Below are 18509 nucleotides of genomic sequence, written 5' to 3'. Positions count from 1 at the left end.
CAAGTATAAATACTATCACACAGGGTCCTTTAAGGTCATATAAGCATATTTAGTAGCATCAACATACATTTTAACAATTTAAATCACCCCAGAAGCATGATAAAATGAAGACAATTCTTGATAGAAGATACTAATCGATTGTACTAATTTGATTAGAAAATGCTTACATCATGCTTCTCAACACTCTGATTAACCTGAGTAGGACCACTGGCCGGAAGTGATGGTTGATAGTTTAAAGGGGTGGTTGATTATGATTTCACTCTTTTAACTTTTGTTAGTGTGTAATGTTGCTGTTTGAGCATAAACAACATCTGCAAAGTTACGACGCTCAAAGATCAATGCAAAGGGAGATATTTTCTTTTAAAGAATTCTCTGTTTAAGGACTACAACAAATGGCTGGTAGGGACTACTACAAGCTTCTTCCCAGGTTAGTGACAATACTAACCCTAAAATGTACATAAACCCTGTCCCTGAGAACAAGCAACAAAGGGGGCGAGGCCATGTTGGGCTGCTTTAGAGAAGAAGAGGAAGTGTTGTTGTAGTAGAGTTTTGTTACCCTGCCGTCATTTTACGCTGGGCTGCTTCACAAACAAGGGTCTGGATTTGCACAAAAGATTAACATGATGGCACATGCAAGTCGAGGAGTTGAACTCCACAGCAACTATGTAAATGTATCCACTAATCATACAGTAATGTCCAGATGCATTCTATAAGTTGTAACTTCTTCCTGAGTCTCTCTATCAGTATCCGACTCTGGTTTGAACAGTATAAAGCCCGGAACACACCGATGGCCGACTAATTTTTTCTCAGTGTGTTTCACACCGTCGGCTGAAGTTGATCCTGGTCTGCTTTTTTTCAGCCAATTCGACATGTTGAATCAGCGTCGGAGCTCGTCGGTCAGTTGGGCCATCTGATCACTCTGATTGGCTGTTCTGCTACTGCCACCTGCTGGTACGGAAAGCCATTTCTTCTTACGCAGGTGCAGAACGGACGTGCTACTTGGCGTCGATTTGGTGTGTCAGGGCAACTTTGGACCCAGATGCTGCCGACGTGAGCCAACCCCGCAGCCTGCTTTCGTCGCCACTAGTTCATCGGTGTGGGTTTAGTGTGTTTCGGGCTTAAGGCTGAACAGCGTTACTGACATTCGTCATTTTGTCTGTGTGAGATTCTCCAGCTTTGTTGTTGAGCAACCAAAAAGCAAGCTGTTAAAGCGCTGCCCTCTTCTGTAAAGCGGAAATGCCGTGTTTTTTCTCACAACCACATAGGGGCAAATTTGACAAGCTATAATAAATGATCCGTGGGGTATTTTGAGCTGAAACTTCACAGACACATTCTGGGGACACCATAGACTTATATTAAAAAGGGGCATTATAGGTCCCCTTTAAAATATTAGTATTTTTCTTATACACGCCTACTGTTGTCACAGTCACCAGCTCAGTCACCATCAAGCACTACATTTCCCATCATTCTGCTCACCTGCATGCTTTCAGCAATCACCCAAACCTGTTATCGTTCAGACTATGTGGACTACTTACCTGTCTCCAGCGACATTCCTGTGTGTGTTCTCCATACTTACCAGTCAGTGAGGTGTTTGCTTCAACCATCCATCTGTCCAGCCATCCACGATTCTGTGCATCTGTAAGAAAGGACATTTATGTTATGATACTCACCTGATTACACTCAGTGCTGTCAATAAAACATCCTGTTCACCTCATTACTCTGTCTCTGAGCCTGAGTTTCCTAACAATTGTTTTTCTTCATCAACTAGGGTAGTACTGATTACCGTCATGTTAATTTTGTGTGGTTTTTGAAGCCGCAATTTTGGAGGTCCTGTATATTTGCATTGTACAGACTCACAGAGATGGATTGTTTTTCTAAAAATCTTTGTTTGTGTTCATGTAAAGAAGGAAAGTCATATACATCTGGAGCAGTGTGAGGATGAGTAAATTATGAGATTTTTTTTTTTTTTACTTACCTGAGTTTACAATTTTCACGGACTCTGTATTTAAATCTGTATTATTTGGATCTGTATTTAAAGCGCATCGTATGTGAATTCTGATGATTAATCCTGTGATGAATCACTCAAAGCACATTGCCTGAATGCCTACCTGTTTGGTTCTCTGTTTGATGAATAAACTCTAGGGGTCAGTTTTTCCAAAAGTTTAATCTGGATAAGAATGATCTGGATTTGGAAATCCCATGTTTTGCTATCCAGGCTCAGGTAATCCATCTTACTTTTGTGCTGGTTTTTCAAAAGAAAATTGGATTGGATCACCTTGATCCAGATACACACCTTTTACCAAATCTGGATTACTAGTGCTCCACAGAGCCCCTAAAGGGATGATGATAGAAGGAATATGAGATGGGTGGGGAAAAAATGCTTTTGCGTTGTCTCAGAATAGTTCCACGTAGCGTTCATCTGAGAAACTTTGCATTCGCTCGCAAAGAACTTTTAAATGGTTCATCTCTTATGATTGTGTCAATGTAGTTTAAAAACAATGATAAAAAAAACCATTTTGAATTAAAAATGAGCACATTACGTGATGATAATTTTGTATTTTTTGACCAGTTTTAAAGTTTTTTTTTTTTTTTTTTTACATTTTTGTTCCTAAAATCCACCCTTCTGTTGGGATCAATATAATCCAGATTTTTGGACAAAGGTATCCCAGTCTTACTAAAAATTTCTATGGACACTCGAACGGTCGTGGTATGACGTCACACTCGGCAGCATTTTAAAAAAAAAAGAAAAAAAAAGAAATTCAACAGAAAAAATAAAAATAAACCAAATAATCTATTAATTCAGCTAAGAGGTTGTATTGGTCACACATCTTCACGTGATACAAATTCACAGGTCAGAATTCACCAAAATCTGAATTTTGGAATGCAGCGAAATCCGAAACTTCTTTGCTTCTTCTTGCACTTCCGGTCTCCCACATTTGCATGCATTTGTGGACACAGCATCCATGAATTCCAACAAGAATGTCAAATTTGGATTCGTCTGACCATAGAACACTTTTCCACTTTGAAACAGTCCAGGCATCTAGATTAGTATAGGAATTTTAAGGGGGTGACATTTAATGAACATTTTGAAAAGAAAAGAGTGCGTTGCCATCTTTTTAAACAGACAGAGACTATTTGAGACGCATCTACTTGAGGCACACTTTTGTTTTTGACAGACAAATGATGGTGTATAATTTGCCATGTCAGAACTTTTCAAGTCACAGCAAATACCAGCAAGGTCATTTCACTTCCAGATACAGTACAAGAGGGTGAAAAAGCACTCAGGACAGAATTGGGGGCAGTAGGCCAGGGGTTCTTGAGTGTATCTGACACCCTCTCAAACAAAGCATGCCTGTTGGTCTAATCAGCTGAGCAGTCAGATGGAAACTAAAACATGGACTGCACTTAATCTACTATATGCCGCCCAATGACCCAAAATGTGTTGCTATATTAAACCCAGCCATAAACAGCCACTGGGCCAAGACTCATAAATTAACAATAAACTGACTCTGGCTGTGCATGATGCTATAGTCCCTTAGGCTCTGGAAAAAATTAGTGAGTGAGACAGAAATAAGTATTATTTTACTGACAGAAAGAAGGATGTTGCCCATACTAGGTGGGCGATTAACAGAAATCTTAAGTGGCCCCTTGGCAGTTGTTTTAGCTACACGATTACAAACACTTACAGAAAGACACCTATTAAAAAAACCTGGACCATGCAGAGATTTTTATCATGGTCCAAACTAGCTAGATTAACTAGGAGCCCTTGAATGATGTTTCTCCTAACTTGCCAATGGTTGTGACAACTCATTAATATTTCTTACCCAAAATGATACTGTATTTCACATTATCATTATTACAAACATATTCTTTGTCCCAATGAAAATGGGATTTTTGAGCATATTGTCTTTTTGCTATGAAATATTTACTGATTTCTATTAAGTAAACATTATAATATTTTTTACATAGCAATATTTCAAGATGAACACTTACTGAACTAAAGCAACTTAGGCTTACTTGATTATCCATCATTATTAAAAAATAATATTAAAATGTGAGTATCAATACATCAGGCTTTTGACAAATGTTTATTTTGTACATCTTTCAATCATTGAATTTCATATAATGTGAATTTCATTTCACATTATATGTTTTGCCCCCACAGTAAAAACTACAGAGCTTTGATCATAAAATTAAGCATTTAAATATCATCTTACTCAGACATATTATTGGGAGATATAGAGCATCAACTGTTATTTATGTGCATTTTGTGAAGTATACTTATAGCTATACTTTTATAAGAATCTCACGATGTGCATTACAAGCTATCAGTATTACTTTTTGGCCATATCAGCAACTGCATCAAATTGTATATTTTTGAAATGTTTGGGCCTCTGAATAAAAGTGAGATGTTTTTTTTCCCCTCCTCGAGTATGAGCTACTTTTTTTCCTATATTATATCCATAAATGCCCGATGTATCAAATATGATACTCAACAAAAAACACATATGCAAATCATTTATTTATTATATTAAGGTTTAAGTTTATGCTATTATTTCAAATGTCAGGCTTTACAGGGTTAAATCCTAGGCTCAGAGTAATAAAAGCCCTAAACTTTTTTGTAGCAAAATTTGCTGCATAGTTACTGCAAGTTTTGCAAAAATGTTGCAATCTTTCTTTCTCCTTCCCTCTGTATAATAAGGGACAATAATGTTATATATTATCCCACAAAGATGCAAATGTGTTGGAATTATTTTCTAGCCACAGAGCACTAAAAGATTTGGCACAAGGCCCGACAGATGCAGTGATGAAGAGCTGTGTGTTTGAGACGCGGCCGCCTGGTAGCAGCAGAAACAAAGAGCTCATTTCAGTACAGACGAGCTGCGTCTCAAGGGTCAGTGGGCCACATTTTCTCCTCATATCAAATGACATCACTCTAGAAGGAGGGCGAGGGAGGAGGGAGAGAGAAAGATGAAATAGGGACATCACGAACAGACAGAGAATGATTGGAAAGGGCAAAAAGAGAAGAGGAGACAGGCTGGAGAGGAGGATGATGTAATTGGGGGCATTGCCTCGGCCATTCCTGTGATGGAGTGGCTTTTATTGCTCTGTTCCAGAGCGTTACAGAGCCTAAAAGCCTGTCCGAGTGAGTGGTCTGCACTCTAACTGACAGCCAGTCAGGCCCCCAGAGGGGTCATTTGAAAGTCAAACAAGCCAATGCATGTACAACCCAAATTCCAGAAATGTTTAGACGTTTTTTTTTTTTTTTATTTGAATAAAATGAAAAAAAGACTTTCAAATCACATATGCCAATATTTTATTGAAAATAGAACACAGATAACAAAATAAATGTTTAAACTTAGAAATTGTAAAATTTTATGCACAAAATGAGCTCATTTCAAATTTGACGCCTGCTACAGGTCTTAAAATGGTTAGGTCGGGGGTATGTTTACCATGGTGTAGCATCTCCTCTTCTTTTCAAAACAGTTTGAAGACATCTAGGCATCGAGGTTATGAGTTTCTAGAGTTTTGGTGTTGGAATTTGGTCCCATTCTTGCCTGATAGAAGTTTCCAGCTGCTGAAGAGTTCATGGTCATCTTTGAGATATTTTTTGTTTAATGATGCACCAAATGTTCTCTATAGGTGAAAGATCTGGACTGCAGGCAGGCCAATTCAGCACCCAGACTCTTCTACGATGAAGTCATGCTGTTGTAATAGATGCAGTAAGTCCTGCTGAAATACACAAGGCCTTCCCTGAAATATACATCATCTGGAGGGGAGCATATGTTGCTCTAAAACCTTTATATACACCTTTCAGCATTCATAGTACCTTCCAAAACATGCAAGCCCGGAGGACACAGCGTCCATGAATTCCAACAAGAATGTCAAATTTGGACTCGTCTGACCATAGAACACTTTTCCACTTTTATATGAGCCTTGGCACACAGGACATGACGGCGCCTCTGGACCATGTTCACATATGGCTTCCTTTTTGCATGATAGATCTTTAGTTGGCATCTGCAGATGGCACGGCGGATTGCGTTTACCGTCAGTGGTTTCTGGAAGTATTCCTGGGCCCATTTAGTAATGTCATTGACACAATCATGCCGATGAGTGATGCAGTGATTTCTCCAGTTTCTCTGAATCTTTTGATGATGTTATGCACTGTAGTTGATGAGATTTGCAAAGCCTTTGCAATTTGACGTTGAGGATCATTGTTTTTAAAGTATTCCACAATCTTTTTACACACTCTTTCACAGATTCTTTACTTCTGAGAGACTCTACCTCTCTAAGACATCCCTTTTATAGCTAATCATGTTACAGACCTGATATCAATTAACTTAATTAGTTGCTAGATGTTCTCCCAGCTGAATCTTTTCAAAATTTCTTGCCTTTTCAGCCATTTGTTGCCCCCGTGCAAAGTTTTGAGACCTGTAGCAGGCATCAAATTTGAAATGAGCTCATTTATTGGATAAAAGTGTAACATTTCTCCCTTTAAACATTTGTTATGTTATCTAGGTTCTATTGTGAATAAAATATTGGCTCATGTGATTTGAAAGTCTTTTAGTTTTCATTTTATTCAAATTTTAAAAAAAAAAGTACAACATTTCTGGAATTTAGATAGTATAAGGAAATAAACAAAAGCAAAAGTAGTATATAAAAAAATTTTTGCCCCCATTTACTTTCTTTACCCTATATACAGTGGGTACAGAAAGTATTCAGACCCCCTTACATTTTTCACTCTTTGTTATTATTGCAGCCATTTGCTAAAACCATTTAAGTTCATTTTTTTCCTCATTAATGTACACACAGCACCCCATATTGACCGAAAAACACAGAATTGTTGACATTTTTGCAGATTTATTAAAAAAGAAAAACTAAAATATCACATGATCCTAAGTATTCAGACCCTTTGCTCTGTATTTAGTAGAAGCACCCTTTTGATCTAATACAGCCATGAGTCTTTTTGGGAAAGATGCAACAAGTTTTTCACACGGGGACCCTCTGCCATTCCTCCTTGCAGATCCTCTCCAGTTCTGTCAGGTTGGATGGTAAACGTTGGTGGACAGTGTGGAATTACAAATTTAAGAATCTGTTTAAAATCTGCAGATCCTACATCCTGACCATTTGGCAGGACAAGCTCAAGATACAGCAGTGCTTTTGTCTCTATGATAATGTAAAGGTATAGGTGATACTGTCAGACTGATTGGATTAGCACCTATGCATTTGAATGACACAGTTATGCTGATTAGATCATGGCTGGGAAATGTAAGCAATGATCTGATTCCTGTACTGCATTTGCATCCTTTGTTTAGATTGTCCACACCTCTACTCTATGTATCCCTCCCCCTTGAATGTATATGAACTACCAAGTCACTGCTTTAGTTTAGATATTGGATGACCACAGCGACGCACAGCGTGTTTCTCAATAAAGAGTAACTTCTACTTCAAGAGATCCCAAAGTCTCCTGGTCTATGCTTCTGAGATTTCCAACAACAGCCATTGGTGGACAGTTGGTGGACAGTCTCTCCAGAGATGTTCAACTGGGTTTAAGTCAGGGCTCTGGCTGGGCTATTCAAGAACAGTCACGGAGTTGTTGTGAAGCCACTCCTTCGTTTTTTTAGCTGTGTGCTAAGATACAGCTAAAATACAGCTGTCATTGTCTTGTTGGAAGGTAAACCTTCGGCCCAGTCTGAGGTCCTGAGCACTCTGGAGAAGGTTTTCGTCCAGGATATCCCTGTACTTGGCCGCATTCATCTTTCCCTCGATTGCAACCAGTCGTCCTGTCCCTGCAGCTGAAAAACACCCCCACAGCATGATGCTGCCACCACCATGCTTCACTGTTGGGACTGTATTGGACAGGTGATGAGCAGTGCCTGGTTTTCTCCACACATACCGCTTAAAATTAAGGCCAAATGTTCTATCTTGGTCTCATCAGACCAGAGAATCTTATTTCTCACCATCTTGGCAAACTCCATGCAGGCTTTCATGTTTCTTGCACTGAGGAGAGGCTTCCGTCGGGCCACTCTGCCATAAAGCCCCGACTGGTGGAGGGCTGCAGTGATGATTGACTTTCTACAACTTTCTCCCATCTCCCGACTGCATCTCTGGAGCTCAGCCACAGTGATCTTTGGGTTCTTCTTTCCCTCTCTCACCAAGGCTCTTCTCCCCCGATAGCTCAGTTTGGCCAGACGGCCAGCTCTAGGAAGGGTTCTGGTCGTCCCAAACGTCTTCCATTTAAGGATTATGGAGGCCACTGTGCTCTTAGGAACCTTAAGGTCTTATATAGACAGGTGTGTGGCTTTCCTAATCAAGTCCAATCAGTATAATCAACACAGCTGGACTCAAATGAAGGTGTAGAACCATCTCAAGGATGATCAGAAGAAATGGACAGCACCTGAGTTAAATATATGAGTGTCACAGCAAAGGGTCTGAATACTTAGGACCATGTGATATTTCAGTTTTTCTTTTTTAATAAATCTGCAGAAATGTCAACAATTCTGTGTTTTTCTGTCAATATGGGGTGCTGTGTGTACATTAATGAGGAAGAAAAATGAACTTAAATGATTTTAGCAAATGGCTGCAATATATCAAAGAGTGAAAAATTTAAGGGGGTCTGAATCCTTTCCGTACCCACTGTATGACACATAATTTCAAAGGCCTCTAAATTATCAACATGGTCAAAACTTTGCTGAAAAAAACTGTTGCACGCAATCTAATACATGCCTTCTGCTGTCTGATAGTTTATACTTTAGAAAGTAAAAGGCCTTTTAGTATAATAAAAACCACCAACTTCAGGTTGTATGCATGTGTCTTTTTGCTGTGAAATATTCACTGATTTTTAAAAATAGAATAACTTTTATATTGTAAGTAATATTTCAAGATGAACATTTACTGGTCTTGAGTTTACTTGATTATCCATACATCATTTTTAGAAAAATCATGTTAAAATGTAAGTATCAAATATGGTCCATCAGGCTTTTCCATTCAAAAATATGTCACATTACAGAAGGAAAATGGTTGTGAATGACATTTCATGTTGACTTCAAATAAATCACCACTATAGTGACCTATGATCCCCTGATTATGTATCGTTCTGATGACACAAGCCAACATTCTGACTGAAACCACTAGGGAGGACACGGCGTCAGACCATAGACTAATATTTCTTTTGAGATCTGTCAGCCCTCCAGAGAGAGAAAATGAGCAGACATACAGGAGAGATAGAGTGAAAGAAACTTCACCAACAGGTCAGCAGACATTCTTGAGTCTTGAGTCTGTCATGAATTATGCAACTGTAAACAAGTGCAAAAGAAAATGAGGAATCAAAAGAATCAGTTGGGTTGTGGGGTTCCCTGCTATACTTCAGAAAACTCAAGCCCTAAATAATATCTCCCCAAACAGTCCCTAGAGTCATGCAACCCCAGTCTCAACACCCTCAGAAGACCTGAATCAGCAGTGCCCTGCCTGGATCTAAACCCAATCCCCTCCTCTGGATCCATGAGGGCAAACATTCATTAGGATAAAAGCCTGGAGTCTACGCCAGCATACATACACACACACACACACACACACACACACACACACACACACACACACGCGCGCGCGCGCACACACACACACAAAAGCTTTCTCCTTCAGACTGTGATGGATCTATCCTGGATGATGGTCACTGACTACAGATGCCTAGAGATTCACAGCTGCTTTTTGAAATTCTATGCATGATCGCTCACTTTTAAATGGGGCAAAGGAGAAGTACAACTAAACAAGAAGGCAGAAAGCACAGAAATTCAGCTTCATACCAGTTTTGCAGAAAATCCAGCCAGCCATTCCCCTGAAATGGCTACAAAATAAGCTAAGAAACTTGTTAAGAGATGTATATTATATTGTATTGTATTATATTATTATAGACTTATATATTATATATCAGCAATAGTAATTTAATAATAATTATAAGTTATAACCTACATTATGGAGAATGTTTCATACAAGATTGTAGCTTATTTGCTTTACAAATAAGTGAAATTTTAACTCTGCATGATTTCTAGGGTGTTCTGGAGGGTTATTAGCAGTGTTGTCGTTAAATAAAACTACAACTATTAAAATAAAATATAAATATTAAATGAAAAACAACATAAAACTTAATATAAAAAATAATAAAAATGAAAAGTGTTGCCTGAAATAAAATAATAATAAAACTAAAACTGAAATAAAAATAAATAAGCTAAATAGAAATTTATATAAAAGCACACAAAACTAACAAAAAAGACAAAAGCACATAAAAAAAATTACTAAAATTTAAACTAAAATGAAAACTGAAAATATGAAAATAAAAGCTAATTCAAAATATTAATACATGCTATAATAGTAAATAAATAATTCTGAAAATCTTGGGTTTCTGTGGTATTACTGGTCACTTTAATGACATTTTGATCTCTAGATATGCAAGTTAAAAATGCAGTCTTTTCACTGCTTCTGTATTTAATGTGCTATTTGTAGAATACAGATATGAGTAATAGGCCTATAGCATACAAAAAAAGTCAATAAAGCAAACTGACTTTAATTATTGAGATTTATCACTTCAACATGCATAAGATAATAAATGAGTGTGTGCAGTGGCAGTTTAATGTGAGAGAAGCGGAAATTTCGGGCACAATTTTCCTGTAGTGAAAATCAATTGTCACGAAACCTAATTAGCATGGACTGTTTTTCCTACTGAGTGACCCACAGGGTTTGGACAGAGATTAAAAGGGTAAAGAGAGGGAGACAGACTATGTGTAGGTCACAGACCTGCGTGAAGTTGGCCCCCTACCCAACGCAAAAACGTCTGCAAAATAGTCTCAATCGTTTGTGCTCCGTTTGTGCTGGTTTGTGCCGTAAAAATTTTCGTTTGTGCTGCTTTGGTTTTTTAGATATTAAAAGAATATTTATAGGTCATTCTGAGGTCACCCAGCCCCCCACATGTTCCAAATTCACCGAAAATAGTCTCAAACGTTTGTGCTTGTTTGTGCCGGTAAAAGTTTTTGGTTGTGCTGCTTTTGATTTTAAAATATTAGACTTTGAATTATAGGCGATGACGTCACTCAGCCCCCCCACATGCTCCAAATTTACCCAAAATAGTCTCAATCGTTTGTGCTCCGTTTGTGCTGGTTTGTTCCAGTAAAAGTTTTGTTTGTGCTGCTTTCGATTTTAAAATATTAGACTTTGAATTATAGGCTATGGCGTCACTCAGCCCCCCAACATGCTCCAAATTCGCACAAAATAGTCTCTTTTGTTTGTGCGCTGTTTGTGCTGGTTTGTGCTGGAGAAATTTTCATTTGTGCTGCTTCAGTTTTTAATATATTAAAATAACTTTTATAGGTCATTCTCGGGTCACTCAGTCCCCCACATGCTCCAAATTCGCCCAAAATAGTCTTAATCGTTTGTGCTTAGTTTGTGCTGGTTTGTGCCGGTAAAAGTTTCATTTGTGCTGCTTTCGATTTTAAAATATTAGACTATGAATTATAGGCGATGACATCACTCAGCCCCCCCACATGCTTCAAATTCGCCCAAAATAGTCTCTTTTGTTTGTGCGCCGTTTGTGCTGGTTTGTGCTGGTTTGTGCTGGTAAAAGTTTAGTTTGTGTTGCTTCGTTTTTTTTGTGTTTTTTTTTAGATATGCCTGTTAAAATAATATTTATAAAATCTCAGGTCACTCAGCCCCCCACCCCACATAGGCTATGCTTCAAATTCACCCTAGATAGTCTCGTTTGTTTGTGTTTTGTTTGTGCTGGTTTGTGCTGGTGAAATTTTCGTTTGTGCTGCTTGGGTTTTTAAAATATTAAAAGAATTGGCAATTCATTTTGAGGTCTCTCAGCCCCCCAAATGCTCCAAATTCACCACAAACAGTCGCAATCGTTTGTACCGATAAAGGTTTCATTTGTGCTGCCTCGCTTTATAAATATTAGACATTGATTGCATTGAAATGAATGACACTGAACGGCTGCAAATGCAAATCGCATAAGAGCATATTATAGCAACTGCCACCCTAAGAAAAAGCTTTACCACCCCATCTGCCACCCCAAAGTTATCACAGAATAAAAGATAAATCTAAGCAGTGTTTCAAGTAGGCCAACTGCTTTTCAGCAGCGGCGCTTCAATGTGATGACCTAAACAAGTCAGCGTAACGCAAAATAATGGCAAGAAAACATGTCTTTCAATAAACAGTGCATAACGGTTGCACGCTCATGCAGTGTGCCCAGTGAAGTCAGCTTCATTAACAAATGACTCTTATGAGCCGGTTCTTTAAGAGTCAAAAACACAGCGCAGCCAAGTTCACTTACGATTTTACTCCAATTTGTGCGTAAAGCGGAAAATTACTGCTTCTCTGTTAACTCAGAAGTCCTCTGAGAAATCTAATCCCATCCGAATAGGTCTGAGATTCATTTTCGTAATTTTTTGGCGAGCTGATTCTCCGACAGACCGCTCCACTTTCATCATGGATAAAGGTCTTTTTGTCATCCGACGAAACAATAACATGAAATCAATAAAAAGATCCGGATCACAGAAAATAATAGCAGACTTAGTTAAGAATCTAAATTTGAGCTTTTCTCGATTTCTAACACATTATACGTTATTCAGTTGGCCCAGTTTCCCAAACCATTCGTTCACTTCTCAAAACAAAGACACATTTCTCAAAACATTTAACAATGACAACATTTGGTAGCAAAACTGAGCTGCAAAATAATTTCTGAATCCCAATAAGAGGTTTTTATATGAATTGATCTCACAAGTGTTCAGTCAGTGAACAGTGCAGTAGTCAGTGCATTTGTTACGTTTGTGTCATCTGATGCAAAGTTTCATTTTGTCAGACAAGAATAAGTTTTTGACTAGAACATTTTATTTTGACCTGGAAGTTTGAGGTTTGTACAAGTTGGTGTATTTTGAGATTGTGTTTATAGTTCTGAGAAAATGTTGAATTGTTTCATGAATTGTGCGTTAGCAATCAAGAAAAACAATAACTAGACTGAAAAGTTTGAAAGACAAATTTAGGTTGGTAAAAGTCTTGTTTAAAAAATGTAAAGTTGGGTCATTAGGCCAGAATATAGATGTTCTGGGTGATTGCTAAAGTGTTGCTAGGTGGTTGCTAGGAGATTTTGGGTGGTTACTCTTGTTATGCAGTTGCTGGGGTGTTGCTAGAGTATGTGGTTGATAGGGTGTTCTGGGTGAACACACACAGACATTCCCACCTCTGTTAATAACAGAAACTCAAAAATTGTTTTTGTTGCTAACTCGCACTAAAACATGTGATTTATACCATCGAAGTAACCTGTGTAATATTAATAAAACTGCTCATCTCCTTTACTGATACAAACGCAGACTCATTTAGAATCTGTTGATGTTTTACATATAGTGTCTTTACTTGCCATGATGGATATTGAAATCTTAATACAATAATACAATGTTTCTGAACACAGTTGTGTATGTCAGACCATAAATCCAAAAACTATGCATGGGCACTTGCTTTGGTGTTGCCACCCCTCATAGACCTCATGTCACCCCTTTGCCACCCTATAAATAATTTTCTAGATCCGCTACTGTTATAGTGACTATTAGGCTATTTACCAAAGCATAGACATTTAACAGAAATAGTAGGAGCAATGTGATTTCAAATTGTCTGTTTGCTTGCCTCCTTTTCAGTGACAAGCACGTGTCAGAAATGGAAAGTTGTTGCATCAAAAAAGCTGCATCAGTCCGTGTAATTCCTTCAATTAATTAGCCTACGTCAAGAAAAAATTACTTATTTAATTGTCTAACTAAACCAAATCGAAAAAACAAATAAAGGCATTCTTTTAATTTGATTTTACTTATTTTACTATAATATGCTCTTATGCAATTTGCATTTGCAGCCGTTCAGTGTCATTCATTTCAATGCAATCAATGTCTAATATTTATAAAGCGAGGCAGCACAAATGAAGCACAAACATTTGAGACTATTTTGGGCAAATTTGGAGCATGTGGGGGGCTGAGGGACCTGAGAATGAATACCCAATTCTTTTAATATTTTAAAAACCGAAGCAGCACAAACGGAAATTTCACCGGCACAAACCAGCACAAACAGAGCACAAACAAATAAGATTATTTTGGGTGAATTTGGAGCATCTGGGGGGCTGAGTGATGTCATCGCCTATAATTCAAAATCTAATATTTTAAAATCCAAAGCAGCACAAATGAAACTTTTACCAGCACAAACCAGCACAAAGGAAGCACAAATGATTGAGACTATTTTGGGCGAATTTGGAGCATGTGGGGGGCTGAGTGACCTGAGAATGACCTATAAAAGTTATTTTAATATTTTAAAAACCAAAGCAGCACAAACGGAACTTTCACCGGCACAAACCAGCACAAACAGCGCACAAACAAATACGATTATTTTGGGTGAATTTGGAGCATCTGGGGGGCTGAGTGATGTCATCGCCTATAATTCAAAATCTAATATTTTAAAATCGAAAGCAGCACAAATGAAACTTTTACCAGCACAAACCAGCACAAAGGAAGCACAAATGATTGAGACTATTTTGGGCGAATTTGGAGCATGTGGGGGGCTGAGTGACCCGAGAATGACCTATAAAAGTTATTTTAATATTTTAAAAACCAAAGCAGCACAAACGGAACTTTCACCAGCACAAACCAGCACAAACAAAAGAGACTTTTTGGGTGAATTTGGAGCATGTGGGGGGGCTGAGTGACGTCATCGCCTATAATTAAAAATCTAATATTTTAAAATCGAAAGCAGCACAAACTAAACTTTTACCAGCACAAACGAAGCACAAACGTTTGAGAATATTTTCGGTGAATTTGGAACATTTGGGGGGCTGGGTGACCTCAGAATGACCTATAAATATTCTTTTAATACCTAAAAAACCGAAGCAGCACAAATGAAATTTTTTACAGCACAAACCAGCACAAACGGAGCACAAACGATTGAGACTATTTTGCAGACGTTTTGCGTTGGGTGGGGGGCCAACTTCACGCAGGTAGTCCACCGGCATTCATTAGAAATAACTCATTATAAATACACTAAAGACAGAAAAATAATTAATGACTAAACTTGACCTCAATTAGTATTAACCCGAGCCTTTGAACTGAGATGGATATCTTTAAATCCATTTCCCTTGCTTTTATCTTGATGCAAAAATATTGAAATTATCCGCAGGAGACAATTAACCAGCTTGTATTCACATTCATTGCTCAGAGAGGAATGCAGGGATGAGCGAGGTATAGCTCTAACCCTGCATTAATTTTGCAACAGCCTTAATCGATCAACAGCCCACATGAAAGAAAATCATGCTCAAACCCCAGGCATACAAAAATAGTGCTGCCGAGACACCACAAGAAGAGAAATCTCATTTCAGTGCTACTCGAATACTGAATATACTCTTAAAATAAAGGTTCTAAAAGGGGGTTCTTGAAGCGATGCCATAGAAGAACCAATTTTGGGTCCCCAAAATTAGTGTGAAGAACATTTTGTATAATCTAAAGAATCTTTTTCCACTATAAAGAACCTTTTTTTTTGCAGTCTAAAGATTCCATGGATATAAAGGTTCTTCTACAACAATGGCAATAAAGAACTTTTATTTTTAAGAGTGGTGGCTGCTAACTTTTTCTTGACAAATGCTGAATTTCCAGTTCAATTTGCCAAGCACCTCCCACACATTCCACAGAACTGATAAAATGTTACTTTGTATGGACATTATCTATTCATGCTATTCTACAAAACACTGCTATTAGTCATGACTTCTGTTATTTTGACATTACATCAGATTGAAATCCCATAACAAAGTGTCTCTGAATTTAGATGTTGCTCAATATTGCTTATGAAATTACTACATTGTTGCGAATTTTAAGCCGCACCCTTCCCAAAAACAAACTGACACAATGCTTGTGAAACGGTGATGATTGTTTTCATCACACTAAAGACTACAACATAGGTTACATCTGTGACAAATGACCAGCAGGGTGCCGTTCCCTAGAGTTATCTCAGTCAGACACCATGGAGTTGTGGAGTCTGGGTGGCTCTTCAGTTGGTAGCCTATGGCTTTTCCATCTGCTCTGATTTCCAGATAGGACCTTCACTAATGTGACACCACTTATACCAGGGTAGGGCTGCACAAGCCATTCGTAAGTTCTTAAATTGGAAGTCCACACTAGAGGCTTAGTAACTACTAGCAGGTTTGTTACTAACTCTGTACTTCATTCAGTTGTACCATTTGTTCTTAAACGGTTAGTTTACCCAAAAAATTCTGTCATTAATTACTCAGCCTCATTTCGTTCTAAATCCGTATTACTTTCCGAATGACTTTGCCTTATTGAAATCTAAGAGCTTTCTGTCCCTCCATTGACAGCTACATAACTGACACTTTGAAGCTTCAAAAAGTTCATAAAGAGATTATAAAATGAAACCATATGAATTGAGTGGTTTAGTCCAAATTTTCTGAAGAGACACAATCACTTTATATGATCAACAGATTGAATTTAGGCTTTTATTGACATATAAACATTCATCATCTCACACATCACTTATGGTAAACGGAAGCTCAAGCAAGTTTTCTTGATGTGCGAGAACCAATGAGGTTCATTCTCATGTTACAAAGCACGTTTGAGCTTCAGCAAGAGGTTTGTTCTCGCGTGTCAATCAGGTTTGGATCAGCTTCTGTTTATGTTCGCTGATCAATGTTTATATGTGAATAAAAGCCTAAAGTAAATCTGTTCATCATATTAAGCAATGTCTCATCAGAAAATTTGGACTAAACCACTCAATTCATATGGATTAGTTTTTTAGTTGCTCTCTTTATGAACTTTTTAAAGCGTCAAAATGGTACTTATGTAGCTGTCTATGGAGGGACAGCAAGATTCAATAAAAATATTTACTGTTCTGAAGATGAATGAAAGACTTACGGGTTTGGAACGACATGAGGGTGAGTAATTAATTACATAATTTTCATTTTTGGGTGAACTAACCCTTTAAGGCAGAGTGTATCTATTGGGATATAAGGTATATAGTTGAATAATATATTTACCCTCAATTATCCAATAGCAGCCTTCAAATATGTGAACAGAAGTTGTGTTGAAATGCTGTGAATTTCAGTTTACACTTAAAAATAATGGTTCTTTATTGTCATTGGTGATTCTTATTTAGATCACTAAAATGTTCTTCACTCTAAGAAAGCAATGATTCTTTTAAGACCAGTTCACCAAAAGTTTCTTCAATGGCACAAAAATGTTTTTTCTACTGTATGTCATCACTGCGACCCTTTTGGAACCTTTATTTTAAGGAGTGTATCCTCGTGAGTGTAACTTACGCACAGCTGGTGTAACCAGGCCCAGGAGAGGATTGTGCTGGCTGCAACCTGGCTTTTCCTGAGACATCCAATCTTTGCCACAGCAAAGCAGGAGGTCTTTTGAAATCCTGTCACTAGCCTTTTAATACCATTGATACAGCTCGGAAATAATCATCCTGATATATTCGGCTGTCAACCTGTTATCATGTGCACTAATGAACTTATCCCCTAATGGCAATGCACTCCCAGGGGAGACACTAAACCACGTGACACACTCAGTTTCCTGTGTCCTGGAGCAGGAGTATCAAATGTCATTCCCATATGGTTTAATGCTTGTGAGGTTCAAACGCTCTGCATCAACACATGCGCATCTGCTTGGGCCAAAATGAAAAGGGAAACCACATACTGTAGATGTGTATTTTTGGTGCAGCACTATGAACAGCATTTCAAATATATCACGACACCTCCAGTTAGTAGGTGATGTGGCTACAGTGGAGTACAGCTGGACAGAAGGGAGGAAACTGAATGGAGATGGTTATTTATAAGACTACACACAAAAACTCACTCATTTCTCTGGAGTTGGAGAATCAGATCTTCTCCTTCTGCAGTTATCTTGACCTCTGCTTTAGATGGATGCTGGGAAGGTAAATCAATCAGGTTATCTAGAATTACCCAATAAATTTCATTATGCAAATTTGGTGATACAGTAATGTAAAAAAAAAAAAAAAATATATATATATATATATATATATATATATATATATATATATATATATATATATATATATATATATATATATAAATGAGGCAAGTGGTTTATAATAAGCCTGTTATATATACAGTAGGGTCCAAAAGTCTAATATATATATATATATATATATATATATATATATATATATATATATATATATATATATATATATATATATATATAATTTAAACAGAAATAAGCTGGAAGTGAAAAAAAATGAAAACAAATTTCACACTAAAATGATGAATTTTCACACTAAAGTCCAAAGTTCTGGTATAAGAACTGGTATATGATCACCAGATTTTAAAAAAATCTGTGTGAAGTTCATGCAGCTAGTGCTGGGCGATATAGCAAAGACTTTTTTAAAAACACTTAGCTTTTCACTAAAATTGTTATGCTGAAATATAGCTACTGTATTGGATTAGAAAAGCAAAATGG

General features: G+C 37.5%; 1 protein-coding gene across 4 annotated transcripts in view; it reads right to left on the bottom strand.

Moving 5' to 3' along the window:
* adam19b (ADAM metallopeptidase domain 19b) overlaps nucleotides 1-18509 on the bottom strand; it is a 52029-nt gene that overhangs the window by 32814 nt on the left and 706 nt on the right. For all 4 annotated transcript variants that reach the window (XM_067390300.1, XM_067390285.1, XM_067390296.1 and 1 more), the window contains one exon: nucleotides 17886-17956. In XM_067390300.1, the coding sequence (XP_067246401.1) occupies nucleotides 17886-17956 (71 nt within the window). The remainder of the gene's footprint in view (nucleotides 1-17885; nucleotides 17957-18509) is intronic.

The sequence above is a fragment of the Chanodichthys erythropterus genome, chromosome 1 (assembly GCF_024489055.1).
Source record: "Chanodichthys erythropterus isolate Z2021 chromosome 1, ASM2448905v1, whole genome shotgun sequence".
In the NCBI taxonomy this organism is placed as follows: domain Eukaryota; kingdom Metazoa; phylum Chordata; class Actinopteri; order Cypriniformes; family Xenocyprididae; genus Chanodichthys; species Chanodichthys erythropterus.
This window is presented reverse-complemented; position numbering and strand designations above follow the sequence as displayed.